Genomic DNA, 27804 nt, shown 5'->3' on the forward strand with positions numbered 1-27804 from the left:
GGACCAGCAAGGGAAAAAAACTCATGTAGCACATGACACCATTTGTATGTTTTTTTTAAAATAAATTTAAGAACATCCCCATTCAAACCCATTCTGACCCCCCCTCCCCCCCAAAGTGGCAGCAGTGAAAACAGAAATGGGGCTAGGAGTCATAATCCTCCTCCTCCTCGTCTTCCTGGGCTGGAGCTGGTGCAAGCGGCACAGGGGGTGGTGGAACTGGCATAGCGCCTGTCGGTGCAGAGACGGGCAGAGGTATTGCCGGAACCGGAGGGGAGGTGAAATGTAAATACGGAGCTGGAGCCCTGCAGAAAAATAAGAGAGTTCAGTTACGTGCCTGCATGGGGGGAGAGGGGGAGGAATCCTGTTTTTCTAGATCTGTGGTTTTCAGACTGTGTCCCACGTGAACACAGGAAGCGGTCTTGCACCGATTCAGACCACTTTGCCCAGACTGTCACTGACTCTCCATAGTCCCAAGGAGAAATCTTTCCCGGTCCTGCTTCCTAAGATCCTTTTAATTGGAAGAGCTGAAAATTTAACCTAGGACCTTATGCATGCTGAACATGTTGTCCACCACTAAACGATGGGCCCTCCCCAATGCCTATTAGGTTCTCTCATTAAAAAAATCAGCAACAGAAGATTCTGGGTACGTAAGATGCATGCTCAGTTCATAAAGGGCAAGCGTAAGGCGAGTGGGCCTAGACTGTAACATCCAGAGTGCAAGCCCAGAATTGACTGTTAATCCACAGGGGCTTCCTGGAAGGGCAAACCAAGATGACTGCATCAATATAAAGACAAGGTTAAGAACAAAACAAGCCAGGCACTCTACTGCTAGTGTTGAATAGACTGCTTTAACTTACCCAACTACTTTCTACCCTTGAGTGGCTGCTTGAACCTGGGATCCCTCTGCATGCAAAAGCATGCATGCTGCCACTGAGTTACGGAACCGCCCCCTGGCATTCGTTGCTTGCTCAAGGGTTGAGGAGGTGGTGGGAAAGGAGACAAGAGGGCCCAGAAAGGGCAGGCTCTGTATCCAAGCTGAGAAAGTGGAGACTGCCCCTCTCTGCTGCCAGAGGCCCACACACCTAATCCTGCTGGGGATACTGGCAAGGGCAGGAGTATCCGGTCTCTGCCAGCTCCTTTCAAGTTGGGGGGGGGGCACACAGAGGGACTGCACTGGGACTTCTGGGAGGTTCTGTTCTTTATTCTACCTTTTGCCTGTAATTCTGGAAATCACCTGTGAGGGGCAGGGCTTCTGTGGGCCCCCTGTCCAAAAGGTTCTGAATACCCTGCCAGATAAAACAGATCAGAACAGCAATTAAAACTATATTCTTACGTGGAAAGATGCGTGGTGGGGCGCACAGAGGGAGCGGTCTGGCACATTTCCTCCTCCCCGTTACTCTCGCTGTCTTCTGAGTCATCCTGCAGGAACCAGGAAAAAAAATGGACACACCATGTGGACTGGCACTCTCACCGCCAACCTGCTTCTGTCTTAGCAAGCTGTGGTTTTATCATACCCAACACAGTCCAAGCAACCAACCACACATTCCAGCTTGCCAGCTACTTGACCACCCTGATTCTTGCAGGCAGCTAAAATGGTGGGTTAATGAGACCCAGTATGTGTGTGTGGGGGGGGGGGGAACATGGGCTGTGCCTCGCAGGTAACAAGTTGCACTGTTCTGACATGAAGTCAGCCTATTGCAACACACTGCACAGAATATAACAAAACACACCGCCCTGTCTAAAAAGTTAGCAGTCTATCTAAAGGACCATCTTTCCCCATATGGTCCCCATGTGCCAATGACTGCCCTCAAGTTGCCGGATCTACTGGCTGTTTCTCCATTAATGTAAGCCGCCTGGCACTGCCCAGAGCCTATGGAGCTAGCTTCCTGAGAAGGTTGCTTTCATACTCAAGGGGCTTTTAATGGTATGTAGACTGAAGGCATGGGCAGGGGGCAAGAGGTTTTGTTGTTCTTCGTATAACAACAACAACAACAATTCAATTTATACGCTTTTAAAATTTGGATTTGTACGCTGCCTTGAACCAGAAAGAAAAAACGGGGCATAAGTATTTTAAAAAATAAAAAAGCTAGACAGCTCGCAAAGGAATGGTGGACGTGTTGAAGACTCATAAATGAAAAGTGGACATGGATCGAAGAGTAAAATGAAGGTGGTTTGCAGAGAGGTGAGCTTATAAAGGTTTTAATTATTATTTTGTAAATAAATGGATCTTGGAGGAAAGTAACTACATCACCAGGGGACAGGGAGTGGAGAGGAAAGTCGGTTGTTCCAAGTAGAGTGGAAAGGGAGACGAAAACAAGGTTGAGACCCGGAGAACCATCAGTCAAGCGTGGGTCCTTCCAAAACAGCTTTCATGAGTTTGCATCACTCTTTGGTGCCATTTAGGTACTCAGGAAAGCTTAGAATAATCTCTACAGTTCACTGTGACGGGAAGAACGCTATCATGATTCCTGCCAAATAATTTAAAGGTGTCTTCTTCATCAGCTTCAACCAAGGGGTCTAGCATGAAGTGAACATGCAAGCATTGTCTATGATTTTACATAAAAGAATCTGGAGAGAGAAGATAGATATATGCATGGCAAAAATTTATAGAGAATTCCAGAAGAAACGAGACCTGTTTCTGACAATGTTCTGGTCGTAGAGTATCTTGTAGCCCACCAGCAGAAGGCTGCGCTCATGGCCCCAAGATCATCTTTGGGGAAACAGATACAGGAGGACAAAAAAAAATCAGGAAAGGGCTTCATGATGCAATTTGAGATTGTATTTGATCTCTGGCACACGCCACTAGGCAGCACCCACAATCTTTCTGCTACAGGACATCTCCCAGAGAAGCAGAGGCTAGTGACAGAATCAGGAGTTGGAAAGCAATGGAGAGCCATTTGGTTTGGGTTCTTCACTCAATATGATCAACTGAAAACACAAAGCTGCCTTACATCAGACCATTGGTCTCTCGAGGTCAATCTACTCTGATCACCAGCAGCTCAACCAAGAGTCAGGTGCAGGTCATTCACTGGATCCTACTACCTGATTCTTTTCATATTGGGATGGTGGGGACTGAACTTGGGACCTTTTGCATGTAAAGTAGGTGCTCAGCCATAGCCTGTCCCTAGTCCAAGCCACCTAGAACAGCAGCTGCCGCAAGCAACACCTTAAGGGCTGTCTCTTCCCGTATTTCCATCCCCAGACCCTCCAATCAGCACCTGAGGCCTCATCCTCTGCCCTTTCAGCCTCTGAGATGCAATCGGCTGGAAAAGGAGACAAGAACATCCAGTCATGGCACCACAGCCATAGAATGCCCCAGCAGGGGGTGGCATCTGCCTGTCATTTCTGTGAACAGCAAAAAGGTGGCTACTTACACCTTAAGCGACTAGTGTCTACAGAGCCTCTCTTCTTCTGTCTCACACACTTCAATCCTGTCCATCCTCCAGGGAGCTCACAATGATAAATACGGTACTCTGCCCTTTCTCCCCCCATTTGTTCTTCTGATGCCTCGCTTGGTGGTGGTTCAGCTAGTTGGTTTCTGTTAGCTTGTTTCATTTAAAATGGGCCAGAATGACAAGCAGCGAGCCAAGCCACAGCAGAGGATAAAAAGCAGAATGCACCGACAGCCAGGAGCGCTAACAGCTAGCCAGACTCATGGAAAAGCTTTCTTGACTTCAAACCGGAACAAGCAGATGATCTCCAGATTATGGAGGGAACATCCCAGCCCTGCAGTGGACCCACCTCTTGCTCAGATTCTGTGCCAGACTGCTTTGCGTCCCTTCCCTTGCCTGCTGTGCCGCCGTTCTTCCGCCCACTGCCAGGTTTGCGACCCCTGTACCAGAGAGGAGAAAATGGGGATGTATATGTGAGGGACAGACATCTCTCCCTCCCCAGACCAGGAAATGGCTGCCAATTTCATCCAACACACAAAGGAGTGGCTACGTTAAAAACAACCCCCATGTAGTTGGAAGGTCCAACTTCAAGGCACTCATCTACATTTTTGTCATTGCCCTTCCTCCAGCACATATAGTTTCCCTTCTCCATTTTAGCCACACAATAGCCCTGTGAGTTAGGTTAGGCTGAGTGAGTGAGTGAGTGAGAGACTGACTAGTCCTAAAGTTACCCAGTGAGCTTCATGGTAAAGTGGCGATTTAGCAAGGAGGGTTTTATCCCACCCTTCCTCCACTGAACTCAAAGCAGTGTGTATCATTCTCGTTCCCCATTATATTCTCACAATTACCCTGTGCAGTAGACACTGCTGAGAGAGTGACCGGCCCAAGGTTACATACACGGTGAGTTTCATGGCAGAGAAGAGATTTGAACCTGGGTCTCCCAGACTTGGCATGAGAGCCAGCATGCCTCTTTGAGGAATGACTCATTAGAAGGGGCTGTGCTCTATCCCTGTAAGGCAGACTTTAGATGTATTTTTTAAAAACAAAGGTTTGGATCCTGCACCTTTGGAAATGCCTCATGGAAAGCACTTCTGTTGGTGGAACAGAGGGCAATTTTTGCCGGTTCCCACTGCAGCGCCCCACTTCAGCCTCTGTGTAGGGGTGGGGGTCCACTGATCCACAGGGCAACAAGTGCAGGAGAGCGGGAAGAGAGAGAAGGGAAAGCTGCCACTGACGCAGCACAGTTCTGCTCATGCGGCACAGGGTCCAAGCCAATTACACATTTCTGTTCCATGTGGCCTTAGAGAACTTGTTTGAAAAGGTCATGGCAAAACAATGACAATGAAGAATCGGCAAAAAAACCCCAAGGATGGAAAGCGAAAAAGGAGAACATATAAAAAATGAACTAAATGCATCACAAAGCACTCAGCTCCCAAACAGACCTTTCAGAGCATGATTTCGTGACAGAGTTCAAAAGTCATTTTTTATCCCAATAAACCTGGCTGGACCAAGTTTTAGGGAAAGTTGAAACTCCCTCAGCCCCCCCACCCCTGCTTGCAAGGTCATACTGACCTATGTTATACATAGGCGGGAAAGACTTCCTGTAATTGTGTACAAGAAGCAGAACGACACTATAGGAACGGTTGTTATGATGTGCAAAGGCCTGTCTCAAGTCTGAGGCAACTGCTCAGATTCCTGAGGAGAGAAGAAAAAAAAAGCCTCCCTCCAGCATCTGCCACCAGGCCTTCCTACCTCCTGGAGACTCTATCCCCCTCCACATGGTTCTCCTCAGCATCTCCTTGCATATCTGGCACGGAGGCAACCAGGTCCTTCAGAAAGTCAAACTGCTGCTCCAGCTCTATGCACTGTTTCCTGCAAAAGCAGACCACAGCCAGACACGGTGAGAAAGCGTGGCTTTAGTCTAAAGCAAAGGAAACGACACTCGCCCTCGTGGATTCCGAACAGATTTACCAGCGTTTGAAGTGGCTGTGTACCCGAGACTAGCCGTTTCATCTAGCCCCAGGGCGATGATCAGCAGCGGCTCTCAAATGGAGGCCTTTCCCAGCCCTGCTACCAATTAGTGCAGAACTGGAAATGCCGGAGGCTGAACTCTCCTTGGGGGAAGCACACGCTCCACCACTGCACTTTGAGCCCACCCCTTCATTTAAACGTGTACTGAACTCGGGTCCTACTTGAAGAGAGAGAGAGAGAGAGGGTTAAAATAAGGAGGGATAAAAAGTTGGGCCTCACAGCTGCTACTCGGTCTCTGTTCCCTTTCCAGAGCTCTGAGTTGGATGCCAGATTTTCTTGTTTCCAGAACCAGCAACACGAAAAATCAGCATCCAAACTGGAGCGCTCAAAAATTCTTAATGACTTGCAAGCTGCTTGGTGATTTTTCAGAAGCCCTGGCCTGTGTGGTGTACCAATGCTCCTGACAAATTATTTAAGAAGCTTGAAGGCCAGGTGAACAGTTCCTGAGGCCACAAGGGGCTCCCCTGTATCCCAAGAGGGTATAAGCAGCCTGCCTCTGGAGCCGAACTGGCAGTTCCAGCAGCCCTCTCCAGGAAAAGGAGGCGGGCCTTTCTGGGCTTTTGTCTATTCTTCCTTTAGCAGGGGTCAGGGCTGTGTGGCAGATACTCACAGGTGCGAGGTGGTCATGGTCTTGGCATTTCTGGACTGCGTCACATGGCAAGCTTTCTTCAGCAAGGATTCTAGAAAGAGTTCCAGTGCCCGAGCTTGGGGCAGTCAAGAGTTAAGGGGTGCCACAGAGGGAAGACACCGCCCCCCCCATCTTGAAATAACAGGTAACACATGCAAAAAGAATCCTCAACAATGACATCACTTCAAAGGATTGCCTGCTGCAGTACACACAACACACACACCCCTCTGCTTATTAAGATCAGCCTCTGATGCACTGCTTTGTGAACTCTCACTTTTTAAATTTTTTTTATTTTAATATCTAACACAGAAAACTACAAAAACTACAAAAGTACAAGGGATAGAAAAAGGGGAAAGGAAAAAGGGAAGGAGGGCTGGGAAAAAGGGGAAGGCAACATACAGACAATAAACACTACACTACAATGCTTTCCCTTCATACTGCCATGATTAAAAATTAAACCTTTGTAAAATATTGCTGGAGTGGTTGACCTTACAAAATACAAATCACAATCCAACTTAAGTCTTCTTCCCCCCCCAAGGCCTCGGACGCAATTCTCTCTGAGCAGCAATAGCCGCAGCGCTCGTTGCCTCCCCCCCCCCTTCAGACTTCGAATCTTCTTCTTTTTGCTTGGTGTCTTGCCCAAATTCTTGATTTTTGGCCTCAAAATCCCTTAGCTGATCTTCTGAATTTATCTTGTAAGCTTGATCTTTATAACTGAACCAAATTCCTTCCGGAAATAGCCATTTATACTTTATCCCACGTTCCCTCAGGAGAGCAGCAAGCCTTTTATACTTGAATCTTCTTTTCCGAACTAGAAATGGAACGTCCTTCAGTATCTTAACCTTATTTCCCAGAAAGTCCAAGTCCGCATTATATGAGTTGTATAGGATAGTGTCCCGGACCCTCCTAGATGAGAATTCGATAAAAATCTCGCGAGGCAGCTGCCGCTTCATTGCATATTTTGAAGAAGCCCGACGGACTTCCAAAATGGCGCTTTTTACCTCTTCTTTAGTTGCCCTCGCGGGTGCCGCCAATAATTCCGAGGCAAGATCCCATAAATGCTCGTTTTCCTCCTCTTTCACATTCTGGAGATGCAAAATACTTTGTGAACTCTCACTTGATGTCACAAGATGGCTAGACAGAGGAGCCTGGGCCTTCTCCATTGTGGTAGCTCCGTTGCTGAAGACCCATCTCACCAGCTTATTTACCTAGGCCTTTTTAAAAATTGGGCTGTTTTAATACTTTAAAAAAATCATTGGCTTGACTCTCATGTATTTATTCTGTTGCTGCTTAAATCCTGATATTCTTACAGCTCTTGTGCATCTAGGAATGCTCTTTTGTACTGATTTTAGATTGAGTGCTGCTCCCATTTAAACACTATTTGAATGACTGATTAGTGCTGCTGTTTTAACAAGCAATTGTTGTTTTTATTGATACTGGTAACTGTTTTGAACTTGCTATAAAAATTGTTTTTACATGTTGCAAGGCGTTTTGAGCACTGTCAGCAAATGCCATGGGACAGAACTCAAATAAATTAAAAAAGAAACTCCGCCAACCACAAGGCAGGTGCCAGCTCTTCTCTTGGCTGCTGATCCACTGGTGTGCTAAAGCTCAAAAGAAAAGGGGCTCAGGTCAACCAAAAAGCTGTTTGGGGTATCTCTAAGATAAGGGAGCCGTTTTGGAATAGATCAAGATGGGTGGCCACGTTAGTCTGTCTGTAGCAGTAGAAAAGAGCAAGAGTCCAGTAGCACTTATAAGACTAACAAAATTTGTGGTAGGGTATGAGCTTTAGTGAGCCACAGCTTACTTCTTCAGATACAGCTAAAATTGGAATATTGGTTTCATTCACAAATAGTGAATGGGACCTGGGGCTGAATCTGGCTCCACAGGGAATCCTAAATCTAACAACAACAACAACTACAACAACAATGCATTTTCATGTAAGGAAAAGAAGACACAGATAAAAATGGATCATTTCAAAGACTATGGATGGATCCTAGGTAATATTCCGCTTCAAATGAAAGCATCCCCATTAGCAGAACAGAGCCATAAAATATAGTTAGTTCCTGGATTTTTAAAGACATCTTTTTTTGGAAATGTAAACTGGGATTTTAAAAAGCAAGTTATGTTAAGTATTCCTTTAAAATTGGCAGAACAGTACCTTGATGTCATACAAATATATCAATGCCCACTCACAAAAGGCAATTTTAGATTCTCTCGTACATTGAGTGAAACCCTGCTAAGAAGAACAGAATCAGTATAATTTTTTAAAAAACTTTTCAGGTCAGCATTAAAAGTACAGCATAAAAAGGTCACAGGTTACTGGTGGCCATTTTCTGGGGGGAAAGTTAAGGTACTTGTGCTGACAGGGTGCATGTGAGATTTTCACTGATTCCTCCTTTCTGCTGTAGACTCTCACATTGTACTTAGCGTTCTTTCTGTGGAGAGGGAGGGCTACCCTGAACCCTAGGCCAGCATTTGGATGCTACAGAAGGCTGCAGCAAAAAAAATTCATTCTGCTTGGCCGTAACTCTATGTATTTATTAATATACAAAATATTAAGACAAGGATGCATTCAGCCAAACAGTGAAGATTTTCCCTGTCATGGAGAAATACTGGTTGGCCCTGCTACCAACCCATGCTTCTGTATAGTTCTGGGTGCTCAAATGAAGAAGGGCTCCAGTACAGCATGTTCATAAGTCTACAGACAAAGTGAGAGTGCCAAAGGGAAATAATTGAGATCCCCAAGGCAGAAAAATACAAACACAAAAGAGTATTAAACAAAACTCCTGTGACTAGATAAGCAATGGAAGAAAGAAAAATAAAAGAAAGGGCTAACAAAAAGGGGCAGAAGTGAGAAAAAATATTATCCATGAATGAACTAGATAGTGGTCTACATGATTCAGAAAATGTTCCTTTACTTGGTGTTAGCTGACTTTTCAGAGAGGCCAGCTTCCACTTCCAAAAATGTGATGAAAGGCAATAATAAAACATGATCTTGTCATTCTTGGGAGATCTTACATGTTTACTAATTCTGATTACAATATGGTAGTGATGTCTGAATTGTTCTACTGTGTATGTGTTATGTGCCATCAAGTTGCCTTCGACCTATGGCAACCCTATGAATGAAAGACCTCCAAAACATCCTCTCATTAACAGACTTGCGCAGATCTTGCAAACTGGAGGACGCGGCTACTTTTATTGAGTCCAGCTATCTTGCTGTGGGTTCTCTTCTTTTCCTACTGCCTTCCACTTTTCCTAACATTACTGACTTTTCCAGAGAGTCTTGTCTTCTCATGATGTGATCAAAGTATGATAGCCTCAGTTTTGTCATTTTAGCTTCTAGGGAGAATTCAGGTTTGATGTGATTTAGAACCCACTTATTTGTGTTTTTGGCTGTCCATGGTAACCACAAAACTCTCCTCCAACACCCCATTCCAAATGAATCAATTTTCTTCCTCTCAGTTTTCTTCATTGTCCAACTTCCACATCCATACATAGTAATGGGGAATCACATAGTTTGGATTATCTTGATATTGGTCCCCAGAGAGACATCTTTATCTTTAAGGATCTTTTCTAGTTCCCTCACAGCTGCTCTTCCTAGTCTCAATCTTCTTCTAATTTTTTGGTTGCAGTCTCCCTTTCAGCTGATAACTGAGCCAAGGAAGATCTTGCACAATTTCAGTTTCCTCACAGTCAGCTTTAAAATTGTGTAATTCCTCAGTAGTCATTACTTTTGTCTTCTTGATGTTCAGCTGTAATCCTACTTTGGTGCTTTCTCCTTTAACCTTCAGCAGTAGTCATTTCAAGTCTTCACTATTTTCTGCCAGTAATGTGGTGTCATCTGCATATCTCAAAGTGTTAATGTTCCTTCCACCAATTTTCACTCCACCTTCTTCTAACTCTAATCCATCTTTCCTTATGATATACTCTGCAGAGCGGTTGAACAGGTAGGGAAATAATTTGCATCCTTGTCTGACACCTTTACCAACTGGAAACCATTCTGTTTCCCCATATTCTGTCCTAACAGTAGCCTCTTGTCCAGGGTACAAGTTGAGCATCAAAACAATCAGATGTTGCAGCACCCCCATTTCTTTTAACACCACCCATAGCTTTTCATTATCCACACAGTCAAAAGCTTTGCTGTAATCTATAAAACACAGGATGATTTTCTTCTGAAATTCCCTTGTATGCTCCATTAGTCATCGTAAATGTGCAATGCGATCTCTAGTGTCTCTTCCTTTTCTGAATGCAGCTTAAACATTTGGCATTTCTCACTCCATATAAGGTAAGAGTCTTTGCTGTAGAATTTTGAGCATCACTTGGCTTGCATGGGAAATTAATATGATGTTTCGATAGTTGCTGCATTCTTTGGACATCCTCTTTTTTTGGAATTGGAATGTAGACTGAGCATTTCCAGTCTGTGGGATATTGTTTTCTTTTTCATATTTGTTGACATATTATTAAGATTTTCATAGACTCAGTTTCTGTAGCAAGCAAATAGTTCTATTGGTATCCCTTCTACTCTAAGCCCTTTGTTTCTCCCAATTGCTTTGAGTGCAGCTTTCACTTCACTTTCTAAGATTTCTAGTTCTTCAACAATAAATTCTTCTTTGAAGGTATCTGCCATCCTATCATCTCTTTTGTATAGTTCTTCAGTGTATTGTTTCCATCTTCCTTTATTTGTCCTGATCAGATACTGTATTTCCGTGTTGATATTTCAGTATACCAAGCCATGGTTTGAATTTCCATTTGATTTCCTGGATCTTGTGGAACAGATTTCTTGTTCTTCCTTTTTGTTGTTCTCTTCTATCTCTGGTTATTATAACAGATTTCTTTGTCTCTGCATGCAAGTCACTGAAAAGCTGCATTTAGAATTCTGACTCTATTTCTGTCACCTTTCGCTTTTGCAATTGTCTTTAACAATTTTAAGAGTTTCCTCAGTCATCCATTTAGGCGTCTCCTTTCTTTTGGCTCCAGGAATACTTTGCACATTCTTCCTTGATAACATCTCTGGTTTCAGCCCATAGTTGTTCTGGTTCACAATCAATTATAATCAGTATTGCAAATCTGTTCTTTACATGGTCATAAATTCTTCAGGAATATTATTTAGATTATATTTTGGCACTATGATTCTTTTAGTGTTTCTCTTCAGCTTTATTCTAATTTTTGAAATCATCAACTCATGATCTGTACCACAATCAGCTCCTGGTCTTGTTTTAGCAGAGAGAATAGAGCTTTTCCATCTTCTTTTTCCAGTTATGTAATCTATTTGGTTAATGTATTGATCAACTGTTAATTTCCAAATACAGATTTCTCTTTTTGGTTGCCTGAAGCATGTGTTAACAATGAACAGGTTGTTGGCTTCACAGAATTCTATGAGTCGCTCTTCTGCTTCATTCTGTAATTCTAGTCCAAATTTTCCAACATGGTTTGATTCTGCTTTGTCTCCTACTTTTGCATTCCAGTCACCTATCATTATCAGCATATCTTGTTTAGGTGTATGATCAATTTTTTCTTGGACACTTGCATAAAAGTTTTTGATTTCTTCCTCCTCAGCATCTGTAGTTGGGGCATAAACCTGAATGCTGGTTATGTTAATAGGCCTTCCATAAAGTCTGATATTAATTGGTCATACTTCACGTTATAGCTCTGGACTGTGTGCTATGTCTCACCTCACTATTAGAGCAACAACGTTTCTTTTGAGTTTGTCATTTCCACAGTAAAATACTTTGTAGTTTTGTGACTGAAAATGTCCTGAGTCGGTCCGCATTAATTCACTCACACCCAGGACTGCCATGTTTAATTTTCCATTTCTTGTTTTACAATTTCTAGCCTACCTGGCTTCATACCTCTCAAGTTCCATGTTCCTATTATGTGAGTCACACAGCTTTGGACATTCCTTTTGCATCTATTCACGTCTGCAACTGGATGTCCTTTCAGCTTTAATCCAGTCCCATCATGAAGAATAGCGCTATTCGTCCGTGTCCTTAGCTCTTCCCCAGTAGCCAATTGAGTACCATCTGACCTGGGGGTCCTGTCTTCCAGCACTATATCTTTTTTCATTTTGGATTGTCTCATCACAAGGTTTTCAAGGTAAGAGATCAGAAGAAGTGGTTTACCACTGCCTTCTTCTGCTTCGCAGTACTAACCTGGGTTAGTTGAAGTGACACTGCCATTGTCTGTGAAAGATCCTCCGCCAGTGTCACTTTCCACTACTGCGGCTGCCCATTAGCTAACCAAGAATTCCTCCACTCCCATCACCAGTGGAACAGTCAATTCTCTTCTGCAGATGTGACTGTTGATTCCTGAAGGTAGTGGATGCATCTTAGTCTGTTGTCTCAGCTTTGACCATTCCACCTTGAGTGACTCTTCCAGGAGTTTAGTCTCTTGACCAAGCCTGCGCTCCTGATGGTATTACTCTCAGCTTCACTGACACACTCAAACCCCCTCAATACATTTAAGGTGTGTATCCAAGAAGGGGGAATTGTTCTATTACTAGTATCTATCAATGCCATTTTTACTCATATTTGATTTAATGTTTATATTAACATTCTGAATATTTCACTTTTAATATCTATCATCAATTTTCTTACTTATTGACTTTTGGTATTTCATTTGTTTTACTTTGAATTCTGTTCCAATTTTACACTTATATATTAACCATTATCAATATTTAATATTTTTATAATGAGCATACTACTTTAATTCTCAATAAAATAACAGGAAAAAAAGAAAATAAAACCATGATTCAAAACAAGTTTCAATGAGAAACTCACACTGCCCTCTCATTATGAGGAGCTTTTACCAGTAAGTATCAAGTGCCACCGTTCTGGCAAACCAGTTCTGATGCAAGTTTTGTAGTACAAAAGAAAGGCGGTCTGCAGGGCTTTTTTTCTGCTTCTGGACAGAATAAAGGCCCCACCTAGTTTCAAAGAGCTATTTTTTAACTGATGTAGCAACCTATTTGCATGCATACTTATTCAGCAAATATACAAAACAGAAATCTGGATATTTGTGTTAAATCACTGATTTAAATTCATTTCTTGATACAAACAATCAAATTGATTTAAATCGTTGATCTAAAACACCTTTCTTAGTGATTTTCAATAATTTAAGTCTCGGAAACATTGAGACTGCAGGAGCAACCCTAAGCAGGTCTACTCAGAAGTATGTCCCATTTTATTCAATAGGCTTACTCCCAAGGAAGCAGTTTTGCAGTTGCAGCCTCTATGTTCTTTTCATAATGCTGTCACTTGACTAGCAAAGCCAACTTAAGTTGGTCAGATTATTCTAGCCACAGACTAGTGTTTGGAAAAGGGAGTGGACTCCAACAATGCAGAAGTTTACCATCAATAGTTACGTTTGAAGATAATCATCTGACCCGCAAGCACATCAAGAACATTTCAAAATGCACACAGACTATAATAAAGAACCAGACTTGCTTTACATCAACTGCAGGCTTATAAAAGAGCTAGTCACCTGCAGTGAGTTAAGAACCTCCTGCAGGCAACCATGACACATTTCATCATGCTTTCCCAAACACTAACAAGGCTACCCACCTGAAACTATCCCCAAGGGAAGGTGGATCATGGAAGGAACGGCAAAAGGATACAGATGATCACAGGAACAGCAGCAGCCACCTTCCCAATCTCCTCGTCTGTTTGCATGATCTTCTTGATTCGGGCCTGCAAAAGGATGAGAAAAGTCTCGTGTTTTAAGCATCCTCACAATCCAATCCTTTCCCAACCCTGCCTTAGCAGAAGCATATCCATCCCAACCCGCTCTCCTTGACCCTTTTCCTGCCTGTTGAGTACAGTCACTTTTCTTCACTGGGAGAACAGATGACACTGAATTAGATTGTGCAAAGATGTGGCCCTGGGTCTTCCCCACAGGGGAGAGGAGGGGAAAGGGAAAGAAGGAACTATAACAGAACTTGGGGTTTGGCTGATGGTAAAGAGGGTCAACAGCCCTTCTGTTGACCTGTAGACCCTTCTTCAGAAGCAGTCCCAGTGATGTCTGAGGCAGGGTCCACCTGTTTTAAAAGCCCAACTGTTCTTTCTAGAGGAGCAAAAATAAAGACTCCTCTGAGTGTCTGCTGAGTACATTTCTCTCACCACTGTATAACTGCAGCTTGTTTTAAGTGTAAGGAATCAAAGAGTGTAGTTTCCCGGAAGGTTACAGTGTTAGCACTTCTCCTAAGTGCAGACAGAGCCTTTGCCTCAAGCGCGTGTCTGGGACGTGGCAACAAGCTGGCAGCCAACTCACACCTCCCTCAAGGAAAAAGGACACACCTCACTAGGAAAGCTTGTTCAGCTACCATCACACCCAGGTCTTCCTCCACTCTGATTGAAGTCCTGTATCCCTTGCTTGCCAAAGACATCCAACAGGCACTGCTGTCTGTAACAGCAGAAGGAGAGCAAGCGTAGCCTGAGGGTGGGATGTGAGCCTCAGGAAGCTGCACTTAAGCCCCCTGGACTTTTGGAGCCCAATATAGCAAAGCAAGTGAATAGAGCCAGCTGGTGAACAAGTGCTGTGCTTTCTGCAGCTAGCCGAACTCTGAATCCCTGTTTTATTTACTTCAGTTATACCCCACCTTCCTCCTCAGTGGAGACCTCTCCTCCATTTTATCCTCACAAGAAGCCTGTGAGGCAAATTAAGTTGAGCATATATGACTGGCCCAAGGTCACTCAGTACACTTCCATGACAGAGAAGAGATTTGAACCTGGGGCTCCTAGATTACAGTCCAACATTTTAACCATTACACCATACTGGCTCCCTGATGGAAAGGAAGGCTGCACCTTTATCTTTGGGAAGGGCCACAGTGCAGTGGTAGAACATCTGCATAAGGATAGGACATCCAAGGTTCAGTCCCTAGATTCTCCATTTAAAACACCTTGGGGAACATAAGCTGGGAAAGAGACCTTGGAGGTCTACTGCAGTCAGAGCAGACAATCCTGGGTTAGAAGGATCAATGGTCTGTCTAACTCATCATTAAGACAACACACATTCATAGAACTTCTCTTACACAAGCGCCGCTGAAGAGAAAAATCAAATCCAACTCTATGCTCTCAAATTCAATGTCCACAGGAGTAGAAACAACACTACCTTTTTACATCCAATTTTCAAAAGGGCAAATTTTTCAAGCATAAGAGGAAGGATATGGAAACCGAGTTAAAAAAGAAAACAAACTGAGCTAAAAGGAAACTGAGACAGCACACATCTAGGAGAGTCGAACCCCTTCAAGAAAATCACAAGGTCAACAACAGAGGCTCAGATAAAATACATACCAGAACTGACAAGAGGGACAAATAAGGCAAAAAGAATGCCAACCTGGCTGAACAGTAGATTCAAAGACGCTATAAAGGGCCAGGTGGCATCCTTTGAAAAACAGAAGCCTTGGCTAGCAAACTCAATGACAACCTACAAAAAGACAAGCCAAGAAGTAACCTGCAGAGGAATGCCAGCGGTCTCATCAAAATTTATTTTAAACACATAAAGCAGGCGAAGAGAAGCTAAAGGAGTTCTTTGCTTTAGTTCCATGCAGAAAAAAGATCCACACTTTTCCAGAAACAAATCAGATGAATTGTGTCTAACAGAAATTGTACTGGACAAAGTCTTACAATAAAATGGAGGTCTGGTTGTTATGGGGAAATGGCATTGGCCAAGGACTCTACTTCAAAACTGATGTTCTCAACAAAAATGCAAAACATTTAAATTATCCTTACCAGAGGATTTGGAAGTGGTAAAGTTTTAAGAAATGGGTTCTATGGGGATCCACAAGTTTACTCACTAGTCAGTTTAACTTTTATCCCCGATGACCTGGTAGAAAGCATGATTTTAGGCTTGAAGTGTTAAATTCAGAGAATCATTGCTGAGGAAGAATCAGCAAGGTTCCTACAAAACAAAGCACGGCATTGATACCTTTTGGGGATTTTTTTTGAAGATGCCAAGAAAAATGCAGAGTGAGGATTTCAGGTAGCAAGAAACTATATTCTTGCAATTCCAAAAAGATGTCAACAAACAAAAAACATGCACCTCAAGGCTATACATGTTTGTTCAGAAGTAACTCCCAATACATTCAGTGAACTCCACTATGCCTTAGAAGTCAAAGGACAAAACAGTAACTGTTGAATAGACAGGACACAGAGAGAATAGTTTTTGTCATGGATCAAAGTTAACAAAAGGATCAACTTAAGATTTGTACTGGCATCGTATTAATATATTGGAATTGGTGTGGACCATAAATGATGAAATCCTCAAAAGGCTATTTCCAAAGTGGAGGAGCGTGCAACAAAATGGCAGATGAGATTCAATAGAAAGGCTCTGTGAAGCATACGCTTCCCTGTGGCTCAGTCAGAGAGCATCTGCGTTGCATGCAGAAGGTCCCAGGTTCAATCACTAGCATCTCCAGATTAAAAAGAAAAAGATCTGATAGTAAGTGATGTGAAAAACCTTCACCTTAGTCCCTGGAGAGCTGCTGCCAGCCAACAGTGACTTTGATTCAGTAAAAGGCAGGTTCATCTATGTGATAAGGTGGCAGATCAGGTTGTGAAGCCAGCTTGTTGTGGATGGGATTGCTCTCTCTTCCCTCCCTAGTGCAGGTTCAGTCTGGGTGTTCTATTGGGTCTCTTTTGCTACAGAAGCTTAGATTTTATCTAAGCCATTTAGGAGAGCCAGTTTGGTGTAGTGGTTAAGAGCGGCAGGACTCTAATCTGGAGAACTGAGTTTGATTCCCCACTTCTCCGCTTGAAGACACTTGGGTGACCTTGGGTCAGCCATAGCTCTCTCAGAGCTCTCTCAGCACCACCCACCTCACAGGGTGATTGTTGTGAGGATAACAACAACACACTTTGTAAACCGCTCTAAGTGTGGTATTAAGTTGTCCTAAATTGAATGTTGTTGTAATTATTATTATTATTTCCAGAAAGTTCACCAGCTAGGCCCCTTCCTTGGTAACTGGTTGCAGTTATCCATATTCTTACCATATCCAGAGTAGATTACTGCAATGCACTTTATATGGGACCACCTTTGGAGACTACCTCGAAACTGTAACTGGTCTAGAATGCAGGTGTAAGACTGTTGACGGAGGGGCCACAGGTCAGTGGAAAGAGCAAGACGTTTGTTTGCAAAACGGTTCCATGTCCAGTTCTCAGCATGCCCCATTAAAGGGTCTCAGGTAACAGATGCTGGGAAAGACATTTCTCCTCCTGAGCCCCTGAAAAGCCACTGCCAACCACAGTGGCCATTAGCTAGCTGGACCAACAGTCTGGTTCCATATAAGGCAGCTTCATATATTTATGTACATTCAACTATTTCACCAGTATTGAAAAGACTGGAAGAGAATGTTTGAGTGCATTCTGATGCCTCTTCAAAGATAACCAATAGGAGGAGGAGGAGGTGGGATTTACAAGGGACAGGAAGTTGTGACAGTGAGAGGTCCTGGATGACAGTTACTGACAGTTACAAAGAAAGCATCCCTAGATTTGACATTTTGAAGAAATCTATAAAATGGCCGTTGTTCTCACAAACTGGTGACTGCCATCTCTTTAAAAATACTCTGCCTGGCCGGGCTGCTACAAAGCTACATTACAGGACTCTGCCAGCTGGCCATTGGTTTCTGGGCACATTTCAAAGTTGCTGGTTCTTACCTTGTTACCTCTGGTACTGAGTATTTTCTTTCCTTGAAAGCCTTAAATTGGGATAATTGATGGGCGGCCTACTACCAAAGGAACCCGCCCCAACAGTTCCAGTCTCCAACAGAGTCCATGCTCTGGGTGCTACCCCAGTGTTAGCCCCCATCCCCAACTTTGGCTGGCGTTAATATCTAATGTGTTGCTGAAGCTGCTTCTGCTGCTATTTTAATGTGAATTTCGTTATTTTGGTTCTGTTACGCACAGAACATTCAATTAAGCCCAGAAATCACTTAATTTAGAAAAATAAAAGGATGCATGTTTAAGGGTCAATACACGAACCGGCAACCAGGAAAAAGATCCTGTACAGGTGGTCAGTTCAGTGAAAACACTGGTTCAGAAGGCAGTGTAGTTAAACTCCAAACTATGGATTATTAAGAGACTGGAAATAAAACAGTGAGCACCACAATGCCTTTATATGAAGCAAGCTGCCTTTGGAACAGCGGGTACAGTGCGGGTCAACCATATCGAAAGGGAAACGGCAGGCTTACAAAGGATGCAGAAAGGGGCCACCCAAGCGATCGAAGAGGTTGCAGCACTTCCCCGAGCAGATCTATTCTAAGAAAACGGAGGGTGCCCGTGGGAGATCTGGGGCGATCGGGGGGGGGGCTTTATCAATGGGGCTGCCGAAGGGGTGGGCTTGAGCTGCGGGGCCGGATCTATGGCCCGTGGGCTAAGTGGATGCCTCTTATTCCGGAGGCAGATGCTAGACCGGCTCTCTTCTTTCTAATCCATCGCAAAAGGCTGCGCTTAATCCGGGTGGAGGGGGCGCCTTGAAGACTTGCCGGCGGGGGCGGGGCAGCGCTCCTCCGGGGGCATGCAACGAGGACTCCGCCTCACCCAGGCCTCGACAGCCCAGATGCCGCAGCCACCCCGCCCGGGGTAAATGGCTACGCTACTACGGGGCGGTAGTGCAACTCTACCCCGGGGTAAGTGGCTCTCACCGGAGGGAAGCGCGCGTTGTACTTCTTCTTCTTGCTCGGCATCGCCTTCTCTTCTTCGCCGCCGCCGTCTCCTCCTCGTCCTCCGGGCCTGCAGCGAGTCAAGCGCCGTCGCAGGCAAGCCGCCTCGTCCGACCCGGCCAGGGAGCCCAAGCCCGGCCCAGCCACCGCCCGCCACGTTCCGCGCGGTCCTAGAGCTGCTTCGCGCACTGGCCGAACGCAGTGAATGGAACGCCCCGCCCCCTCTCCGCTTGTCTCATTCAGAAAAAATAGGAACTCAAACCCCTGCGCAGCAGAAGCAGCGGCGCTCCCCAGAGGGCGCCTGGGAGTCAACGTGCAAAGCCTGCTTCATCGACTCGGTCGAAATCTGCAATCGTAATTAATAATAACTGTATTCCATGTCTATCCAGCCTTTGATGTCCATCCCGCCTTTGACCCGCCAAGATCCCCCGGGCAGTTTACATAAACAATACAAACAATTACATTGGGGATGCTTTCATTTCCCCCCCGCCCCGCCCCGCCTCACTCTTCACTATTTAAGAATCATCTTCGGTATTGGTGTTCAGATAGAGCACTTCATATGCTCTGTTTTATTATAATCCAGGGTTTTACAGCCAGTGTTTTGTAATGGTTAGTGTGAGACTAGAATCTGAGAGACCCAGTTTCAAATCTGCACTCTGCCATTTAAGCTCATTGGAGAACCTTGAGTCTGTCACATACTCTCAGCCTAACTGGAGGAGAGAAGAGCCGTGTAAGCAACTTTGGGTCCCCACGGGGGAGAAAGGTGGGGTATACATGAAGTAAGTAAGTAAATAAATGTTCAGTACTGTCTTTTAACTGTAATAACCTTTCACTATGTTTGACCAGTCTCTGTATCAGGCATCTGACGAAGAGAACTTGATTCTCGAAAGCTTATGCTAAAATAAAATTGGTTAGTCTTAAAGGTGCTACTGGACTCTTTTTGATTTCTCTACACTTGTTACTTTATTCTCTTCAGCCCCAGCCAGTACTCTTAAAGAAAGCAATCCTAAGCAGCTCCATTCATAACCCCAGTTATGTCTATTCAGTAGGGCATATATACCCAAGGAAGTGTTCTTAGGATTTGTTTTATCATTTATTTATTTGCCTGTCTTCCTCCTGGACATTTCAGGACCCAAGGTGAGTAATAACAATATAAAAAGATTTCAAAAGGGATCTCCTCCTGTGATTACACTGTACCCTTAACCAACGACATCCAAGTCCTTCTCTATCTAATAAACTCTCAATTTATAATTTTAAGTAAAACAGCTCTGTAAATATACATATTGCAGAGTAAAAACATCTCACTATAAAAACCTGCAAGAAACCATCTTATCACAGCCAGTGCGCTAAATCAGTATGGAAAACATTGCTCCATCCCTGAACCCATTTTCAGTGTTAAATCTCAGAGCTGGAAGAGAGAAATTATAATCTCAGTATCCTGACCACACAGAGTGTGTCTCCAACACCACCAATCCTGCAACATGTTTTTTATGCTGTGGGACATCATGTGCCTCTGAGCTACGAACAGAGTGCCCTCCTACAACATAAAGACTTGATTTTGAGCCCAGAAGCTCCATAAGCTAGGGCTGCCAACTCTGGGTTTGGACATTTCTGGAAATTTAACAAGTGAAGCTTGGGGAGGGCAGACTGCAGAAGGGACAGACCTCAGCAGGGCATATTGCCATACAGTCCACCCTCCGAAGCAGCCATTTCCTTCAGGGAACTAATCTGTGTAGTCTGAAGATCAGTTGAAATTCTGGGAGATCTCCAGACCCAACCTGGAAGTTGGCCACTGTAGTGAGGGCTCGGTCTTGGCCAGACTCATCCAAAATAATCCCCTCATGGATGTTTCTTCTCTCCACCAGCCAATGGCATTTCCAAGGTCTCTGGCCTTAGCTTCACTTTAAAAAAAAAATGAAACGGCATCCCCAGCAAACACGAGGTGCACTATTAACACGCAGGCAAGAAAGCAACTTTCTGTGGCACAAGAAAATTTTATGTCATGTAGAAAGGTGACTTGTATTTGAAAACATCTGACAGTGCAATCTTAAATATGCATATTCCTACTTGAGTGTACTCAATAGAGTTTAGGAAAATGGTTTTAGTATTGCACTTCTGATAGTGATCAACAGTATGGAACCAGTTGGGGAGAATAATATTTTCTAGAGTTGCTAATCTGGATTTTTTGAAAAACACCAGTGTCCTTTTAGAAAGCTGCATTGGTAGGATGTCTGCCTGCCACAGAACAGGCACAAAAATTGCCCCAAACAATTGAATTGTAACCTAAATTATTCAAATTAAATTTTTTATCCCGTCCTCCATTTTGTCCTCACTACAAACCCTGTGAAATAGGTTAGGCTGAGTGTGACAGGCTCAAGGTCATCCAGCAAGCTTCCATGGCAGAGCAAGGAATCAAACCTAGGTTGCCCATATCCTATTACCCTAGCCACTGCATTACACTGGCTCTCATGGAATATCAAATAAAAGTACAATAAGTCCTTGGGGGGTGACTTCTGGCTCTAATCAATTGAGTTATTTTATTGCACATAACAACCAGAACAACAAACATTTTTCCTACTGTGGATAGTCACATTGGTCAATCGAGTTTTCCTTCTTTGTGGCAGTGTTGATAGGACTGTGCTGCTCTTTATAACAGGCCTACCCAAAATCTAAGAAGCCAAAGGAAGTTTTAGCATCTCGTGGAATACGTTTAGCATGGAGCAGATTCTTTCATTACAGTGTGCCACCAGCACTCACATTCCTCATTTGTTGATTTCTTTGCTTCCTTCTTTTTGTGAGCTGACCGGCTCAGGCCCACTCTGAAAAGCCCCAATGCATTCTTTGCAATAAAGGGCCAAGTCCAGTGGCTCCCAATTTACGTAGAGCCTTTTATCTGGCCAGATTTAATGTTCTTCCTTCAGCCATTTTATCTGGCAGATTTCTCCGGATTCCTTATTATAGCAGGTGTCGTCCTTGTTTGATGGACTGTGTTGAAACTGTTTCCCATGTTCTCCTCCAGTGCCCTTTTTATCTGGCGCCACACCGGGATCTTCTACACCCTATATTAGCCCAACTTTCAGAGTTTTCTGATGATTTTAAGGTTCAGTTCCTGCTTGACAATCCAGATGGGGAAATAACTGAAATAGTAGCTAAGTTTCTCTACAGTGCCATGGCTATACGCCATGACAAGTAATATTCTGTACTGGTTTTGCTGCACTGTTGCCCTGCTCCTATCTGTATTTTAATCTCATTTTGTATGGAGTCTCTGTATTTAAAAAATTTGTATTTTACATATGCCAATAAAGGCTTGCTTGACTTGACTCGATAAAAGAGATCAGAAACACACACAGCCGAAGTCTTTGGCATTAAATCAAAAGCCATCTTTGGCCATAACTCTAAAATAGATCCAGAGGAGTTAGCCATATTAGTCTGTACTAGCAAAATAGAAAAGCGTCCAGTAGCTCCTTTAAGACTAACCAACTTCGGCTGTGTGTTTCTGATCTCTCAATCACTTCACTGGACTTGGCCCTTTTGAGAAGGTGGCTGGTGTTAGGGGGTGCTCATGAGCCTTTAAATGCTATGTGGCAAGATGGAATCTAGCCTGGAGAGTGTGGGGTTTAGGGACGGGAGGAACCTCAGTCAGGTATAATGCCATAGAATCCACCCTCCAAACCTGCCATTTTCTCCAGGGGAACTGATCTATGTGGCCTGGAGATCAGTTTTAATTTCAGGAGAAAGTCAATCACCACCGGGAGGTTGGCAACCAACCCCCTTTCAGTCTTTAACGTGCTACAAAACTTGCATAGTGACCGTTTCAGTCCTCCTGAAAGACTCCATCATGTCCGGTCTATTTTTGATAGGCTATTGGGGGCAACAACGCGACGTCACGGATCCCGAGGCCTATAAAGCGCCCCCAGGCCTGCGATCAAAAGCGGAGCGAATCTTAGGTTATAACTTCCGGCCTAAAACGGAAGAAGATTTTTACTCTCGCTTCAAGATCAAATCAGGTCAAAGACTGAAGGATGGCGACATCGAGATGCCAAAGCCTAGAGAGGAGAGCCACAGCCAATCACGGCCTTCGCGGTTTTTTGTTTTTTTTAAATAAATAAATGGGAGTTTAAATCGTGCGGAAAACCCAAAGAACGGAAAACACGGAGGACTCAGTGCGGGGACGGTTATTGCTTCCTGTTTCATCCCTCAGATCACTTCCGGGGCCTTCCTGGGGCGCCTCCGCTCGCCCCGCTCTGTTGGTAAGGTAACCGGGGCGTGGGGAGAGGGGCAACCAGCCGGCCTTCCTCGAGTGCCGGTGCACGCTTGCTCCTGTGCATGTAAATAAGCAGAATCCCGAACATCCAGATTGGGGCCGACGCGCCCTCTTTCCCCAACTGCCCTGCGAGGCAGGAGGCTTTAGACGGACCTTCCCCGCCGGGCCTTGGGGCTAAGCGGCGGTCGCATCTGTCGGGACTTCATCCTAGCCAGCAGGGAAGGAGCGCCCAGCTCCGAACCTCGCTTCCGCCTCTCTTTCTCTGCTTTCCATCTTGGTGTCTTTCTGCCCCTGCAGTATGAAGTTAGCCCACCTTACAGGGCTGTTGTAAGGGCTACTGACAGAACGTTCACGGAATTCTTTGAACACTGAAACAGGCAACCGAATGCTCCATATAGTTGCAAAAGCAAAATTCATATAATAGCTTTGTTAGGGCCAAATGAAATATCACAAAACAGCATTAGACTTGCCCCTAATTCGTGAAGGAGGGCGTTGGTTATATTTTAAAAAAAATGTGCGACAAGTAATGTTCATTTCCCTAAAAGTAAAACTTATTTAGATGCATGTAAATTCATTTCCTTTTGCTGTCACTGAGCTTTTATTTATCAAGTACAGCCCTTGACGTGGGAGAAATTGTCCCAACCTTCTATTTTATCTTTACAGTTACCCTGTGAAGTAGTGGCTTAGCCTGAGCACTGATGCCCGGGTAGAGCTTTGAACCCATCTTCCTTGGTCCAAGTCCAGCATTCTGGCCCTTACAACACATTGCCTGGCCATCTTGAATTGTTTAAAAGGATCCTCAGACTCAAACTTTCACAGTGACCATAGCTTCTAACCCCAACTCAACTGCTATGCTAAAAATTATTGGGTAATGGTCTCTGCTATCATCAGTTCTTCCAGCTATTCTCACAACAGAAAGAAGAGTTGGTTACAGTATGTTAGAAACATGGATGAACTAGACTAGGCAGGAGCTGATGGAATGCCCTCATCTGTACTGGGCTGATTACATCCTGCTTTTTCCTCTCCCAGAAACCAGGTGCCTTGCTAAGCCATGTCCAGCCAGGATGATGACACAGGAAAAGATGGGTCCTTTGGAGCTGAGCATCTGGCAGCTGAGTCCATGGCAGCAGACATGGATCCCTGGGTGGTCTTTGATGCACGGAAGACCCCACGAGCTGAATTTGAGGAATGGCTGCAAACTTACCAACCATCCCGGGTCTCTCGCTTTGGCAATCCAGAACGCAATGCAGAACCTGTGGGATGGATCGCAGTCTACGGACCTAGTTTCTGTCCTGAAAGGGGGGATGTAGTAGGGTTGCAGGAGGACTGGGAGCGGCTGCAGACCAGCGGACGCCACATCACTTTTGATACCATCAAAGAGCTGGCCCTTAACAGGCATGTGCTGACGGGAAAGTGGCTGATGCATCTGGACACCGGCTTCAAGGTGGATCACGCCTGGTGTGGCATTGCCCGTGCTGTGCTTGATGGACGCATTGGCGTGGCAAAGGTCAGCCCCTGCTGCCCTGAGTCAGAGCGCAAGCAGGTCATCTGCGTCTACACAGATGACTTCACCAATGAGGAGCAGGTGCTGATTGCTGATGCCATCATCCGTGCCACAGGTGTCAAGTGCTTGTTATCCTACAAGCCTGATGTTTATACCTACCTGGGCATCTATCGTGACAACCGCTGGCACCTCTGCCCCACCATCTATGAAAGCAAGTTTGACCTCGAATGTATCCCCCGCCGCTCCCGCATCACCAACAAAGTGAACAACACGGAAGTGACTTAACTTGCCCCCCATAATGTGCAGCACTTCTGTGTGATGGTGCTATTACCAGGAACTACAAGTCCTAGCATGTAGTGCTCACCTTCCCCCCTGCAGAGACCAAGCTCCTTCCAGGAAGCTGCTCAGGAGACCCTTGCGAACTGCAGGCCACCAGGGACGCAGCTTTTACAGACAGGATTTCCATATGCTCCACCCATGCTTTTTTGTTGCAAAGGTGGTCCTTAGCTTGTTTGCTGGTGTGCCGAGGGATGTCTTCAATCTGCCACACGACAGAGAAACATTTCATTTTGTCTCTTAAAAGTGAACTTGTAACCAGCACGTGCTGCCCTCCTCAGTTTCTAAGAATCTGCTAAAAGTGCATGTTTGCAAGTGACTCCAAGCTCCTGTGCTCTCTTTGGTACAAAGGCTCTCACAGCTGCAGCCCTCCTCTGTGGTGGATCGGAAGACAAATTGCTGGGGGCGGGGGTCAAAAAGAAAAGATACAGTAAGTAAAACAAAACTTGGGTAAGATGATGTAGCAGTATGCAAACTTTCTGTCATCAGAGAGCTGTTCATCTGGCAAAACAGTCTTTCACCTCTCATAGTATTCTGTGAAACTTGAAAATGTGTATGCTCAGATGACAGGCTGTTTGAACTGAAGGTCTTGTGCTCAGCTTTCTCTTGTGGAGAGGGGTGGCAATCTGTTTACAAAATGGCTGGAAAGCAACTTATACAATTTCTTCCTTCAGTCTCTCCAGTGGAATAGGATTTAGCTTTTGGGGACTTCTCTTACCTCCTGCATGCACAGACTGTTGCGGCGGGGTGGGGTGGGGAGATGTTCTAGCTTTTCCTGCTTACGAGGTTGCTAAATATGTCTGGACAGTCACTTTTAAATAAAACTATTCCTTTGGTCAAAGACTAGGTGGATTTCTCGCATGTGTTCTGTTAAGGATGTGGGAAAAAATGTGACCTACTGAGGCATTCACTTGTAAAATAAGTTGAAAATAAAATGATCACCCCCCCCCCCCCGGTTGCTGTGTGTGTGAGAAAGAAAGTGTGAGAGAGTGCGCGAGCACAAAGAAGAAAAATCAAGATTCCTGGAATTTATCTGATAGAATCATAGAGTTGGAAGGGGCCATACAGACCATCTAGTCCAACCCTCTGCCCAGTGCAGGATCAGCCTAAAGCATCTCTGACAAATATTCATCCAGCCTCTTCTTGAAAACTGTCAGTGAATGGGAGCATCTTCAACTTTTGTCTTCAAATTATCACTGATGGTAGTATGCAACAGTACAGGAAAATTTTGGGGTTGAGCTGGACTTCCATTTTCAGCCAGGAATGTATTCCCCCACCCCCACCCCTCCGCCACACTTTACGATAGTCAGCATTTGCTCCGGAATCCCATTCCAGGTAGCATTTCCTCCAGCTGGCCCTTTGTTTTCCACCAATATGGTTGAACAGTACATGGGATTAAAAAGTATCAGCGCTGATCTCTTCACCCCATAGTACCTGGGATCTCTTTCCCTTTCACAAAACAGATGCCATCTCAGTGGGCTGCAGAGGGTTCCATAGCTCTGCTTCATCTTGGGTCACTCTGTCCCAACATAGGCTGGAGAGGAAGTAGCTTTGGCCATTACAGTGCTCAGCCTTGGTACAAGCTTACAGTCTGGCTGTTGGCGCAACTTCTTGTGTTCTGGATGAAAAAGTCAGGCCTATATGTATTCCAGGATTCTGTGGAAGTAGAGTCCAATAGATGGACTGTTAGTTTTCTACTAAAAGGAAGATCAGCTCCACATTAGTTTATGATTGGCAATGGGCATGCCGGGACATCTTGTAGCAGCTAAATAAGACTTGGCAAGGGGTTTTACTACTTCCCCCCCCCCTCTGCCAACTAGTAATGCTGGAAAGGCCGCCCTGAACAATTTATGCAGAACACAGAATCAAGTTGCTTGTGGTGCAGAAAACATCTAGGAAGAGCTTTTGCATAGCTGCATTATAAAGTGTACAGCATCTTTGATCCTTGGATTATAGGACAACACAGAGTCTTTCTCCCTCCAGCCTCCACAGGCTTTTACCCAAAACAGGGTTGAGAAGACAAGCTGTCTGCAGTCAAGGAGCCAAGACGTGGGAGGCATTTCCCCCTGCTCCCAAGTCTGTAGTACAACTTTCCCCCACAGAGGGTTGTTGTTACGACTGTTTTCTTTCTCTTGGGTAGATTTGGTTTTTAAGCCTTTTATTCTTGCCCCCTCTTGGTAGATTGCTGCCACCAGGAATTAAACTCCAGAATAACTTAAATGTCTCCTTTTAGTAATGTGCCCAAGCGTCAGGCTCCTTCATGGTACTATGTGGCCCTGAGGATAGGAATGGGATATAGGAATAACTCTGGGATTAAAAAAACAGACTTTTATTTTTGTAAGAAGCGTATCGGTTTCATATTATTTCCAAAACTTGATGATTTCAAAAGAGTAGTTCTCAATTCTTAAAAGTTACTTATCAAAAGCAGGCAATCTGTGTGTGAAGCCTGAGAGAAGATCTGTGTGACTGAGTTTGCCTGCTTTTGATATTAATTTCTCTCAATTACAAGACCTTTTCTCAGGCGCACACACAGTTTGCCTGCTTTTCCCTGACTGAGTGTTCTTTCACAAACACACAGTTCAAGCTTCCACACAGGTTATATTTCTCTCAGACAATGTAAACAAGCTCAGGCTGCACACAGCTTGCCTGCTTTCTCTTGACTCAATATTTCTCTCAGAACTGCTTAAAAACACTCAGGTTGCACACAGCTTGCCTGCTAAAACCAGACTCAATATTTTTCTTAGAAATGCTAAGGCTGGCTCTCTTGCTCTGACTAAATATTTTCTCTCCACTCTCAGTCTAAAACAGCATTCCCTCCGCCCACACACTGTCATCAACCAATCGTATCACTCACTCACCCCTCTCTTTCACCCCACTCTTCATCTATACCACACCAAGCATTTAAAGACACACACACACACACACTTACTTAAAATCCTTAGTTGTTCCAGGAGAATTTCAAACATCCTAACCACGAGATAAACCTCAGCCTGG

The 27804-nt window shown here is 44.5% G+C and overlaps 2 protein-coding genes across 3 annotated transcripts; one reads left to right on the forward strand and one right to left on the reverse strand.

Moving 5' to 3' along the window:
• Positions 1-38: 38 nt before the first annotated feature.
• Positions 39-18875, reverse strand: DRAP1 (DR1 associated protein 1). Of its 2 annotated transcripts, XM_054989682.1 has the most exons (7): positions 18689-18873; positions 13667-13739; positions 6034-6127; positions 5145-5264; positions 3742-3832; positions 1334-1419; positions 39-302 (listed from the first exon to the last, which is right to left on the reverse strand). In XM_054989682.1, the coding sequence occupies exons 1-7, from the start codon at positions 18728-18730 to the stop codon at positions 143-145; spliced, it is 666 nt and encodes a 221-aa protein (XP_054845657.1). In that variant the 5' UTR covers positions 18731-18873; the 3' UTR covers positions 39-142. The 2 variants fall into 2 exon arrangements, with proteins under 2 accessions (XP_054845657.1, XP_054845667.1); XM_054989692.1 differs by lacking the exon at positions 5145-5264 and having other exon boundaries at positions 18689-18875.
• A 3868-nt stretch (positions 18876-22743) lies between these two features.
• On the forward strand, positions 22744-25639 carry C1H11orf68 (chromosome 1 C11orf68 homolog). Its single transcript, XM_054986412.1, has 2 exons — positions 22744-22956; positions 24000-25639. The coding sequence occupies exon 2, from the start codon at positions 24022-24024 to the stop codon at positions 24757-24759; it is 738 nt and encodes a 245-aa protein (XP_054842387.1). The 5' UTR covers positions 22744-22956; positions 24000-24021; the 3' UTR covers positions 24760-25639.
• The last annotated feature ends 2165 nt before the right edge of the window (positions 25640-27804 follow it).

This window comes from Eublepharis macularius, chromosome 1 (genome assembly GCF_028583425.1).
Source record: "Eublepharis macularius isolate TG4126 chromosome 1, MPM_Emac_v1.0, whole genome shotgun sequence".
Taxonomy (NCBI): Eukaryota; Metazoa; Chordata; class Lepidosauria; order Squamata; family Eublepharidae; genus Eublepharis; species Eublepharis macularius.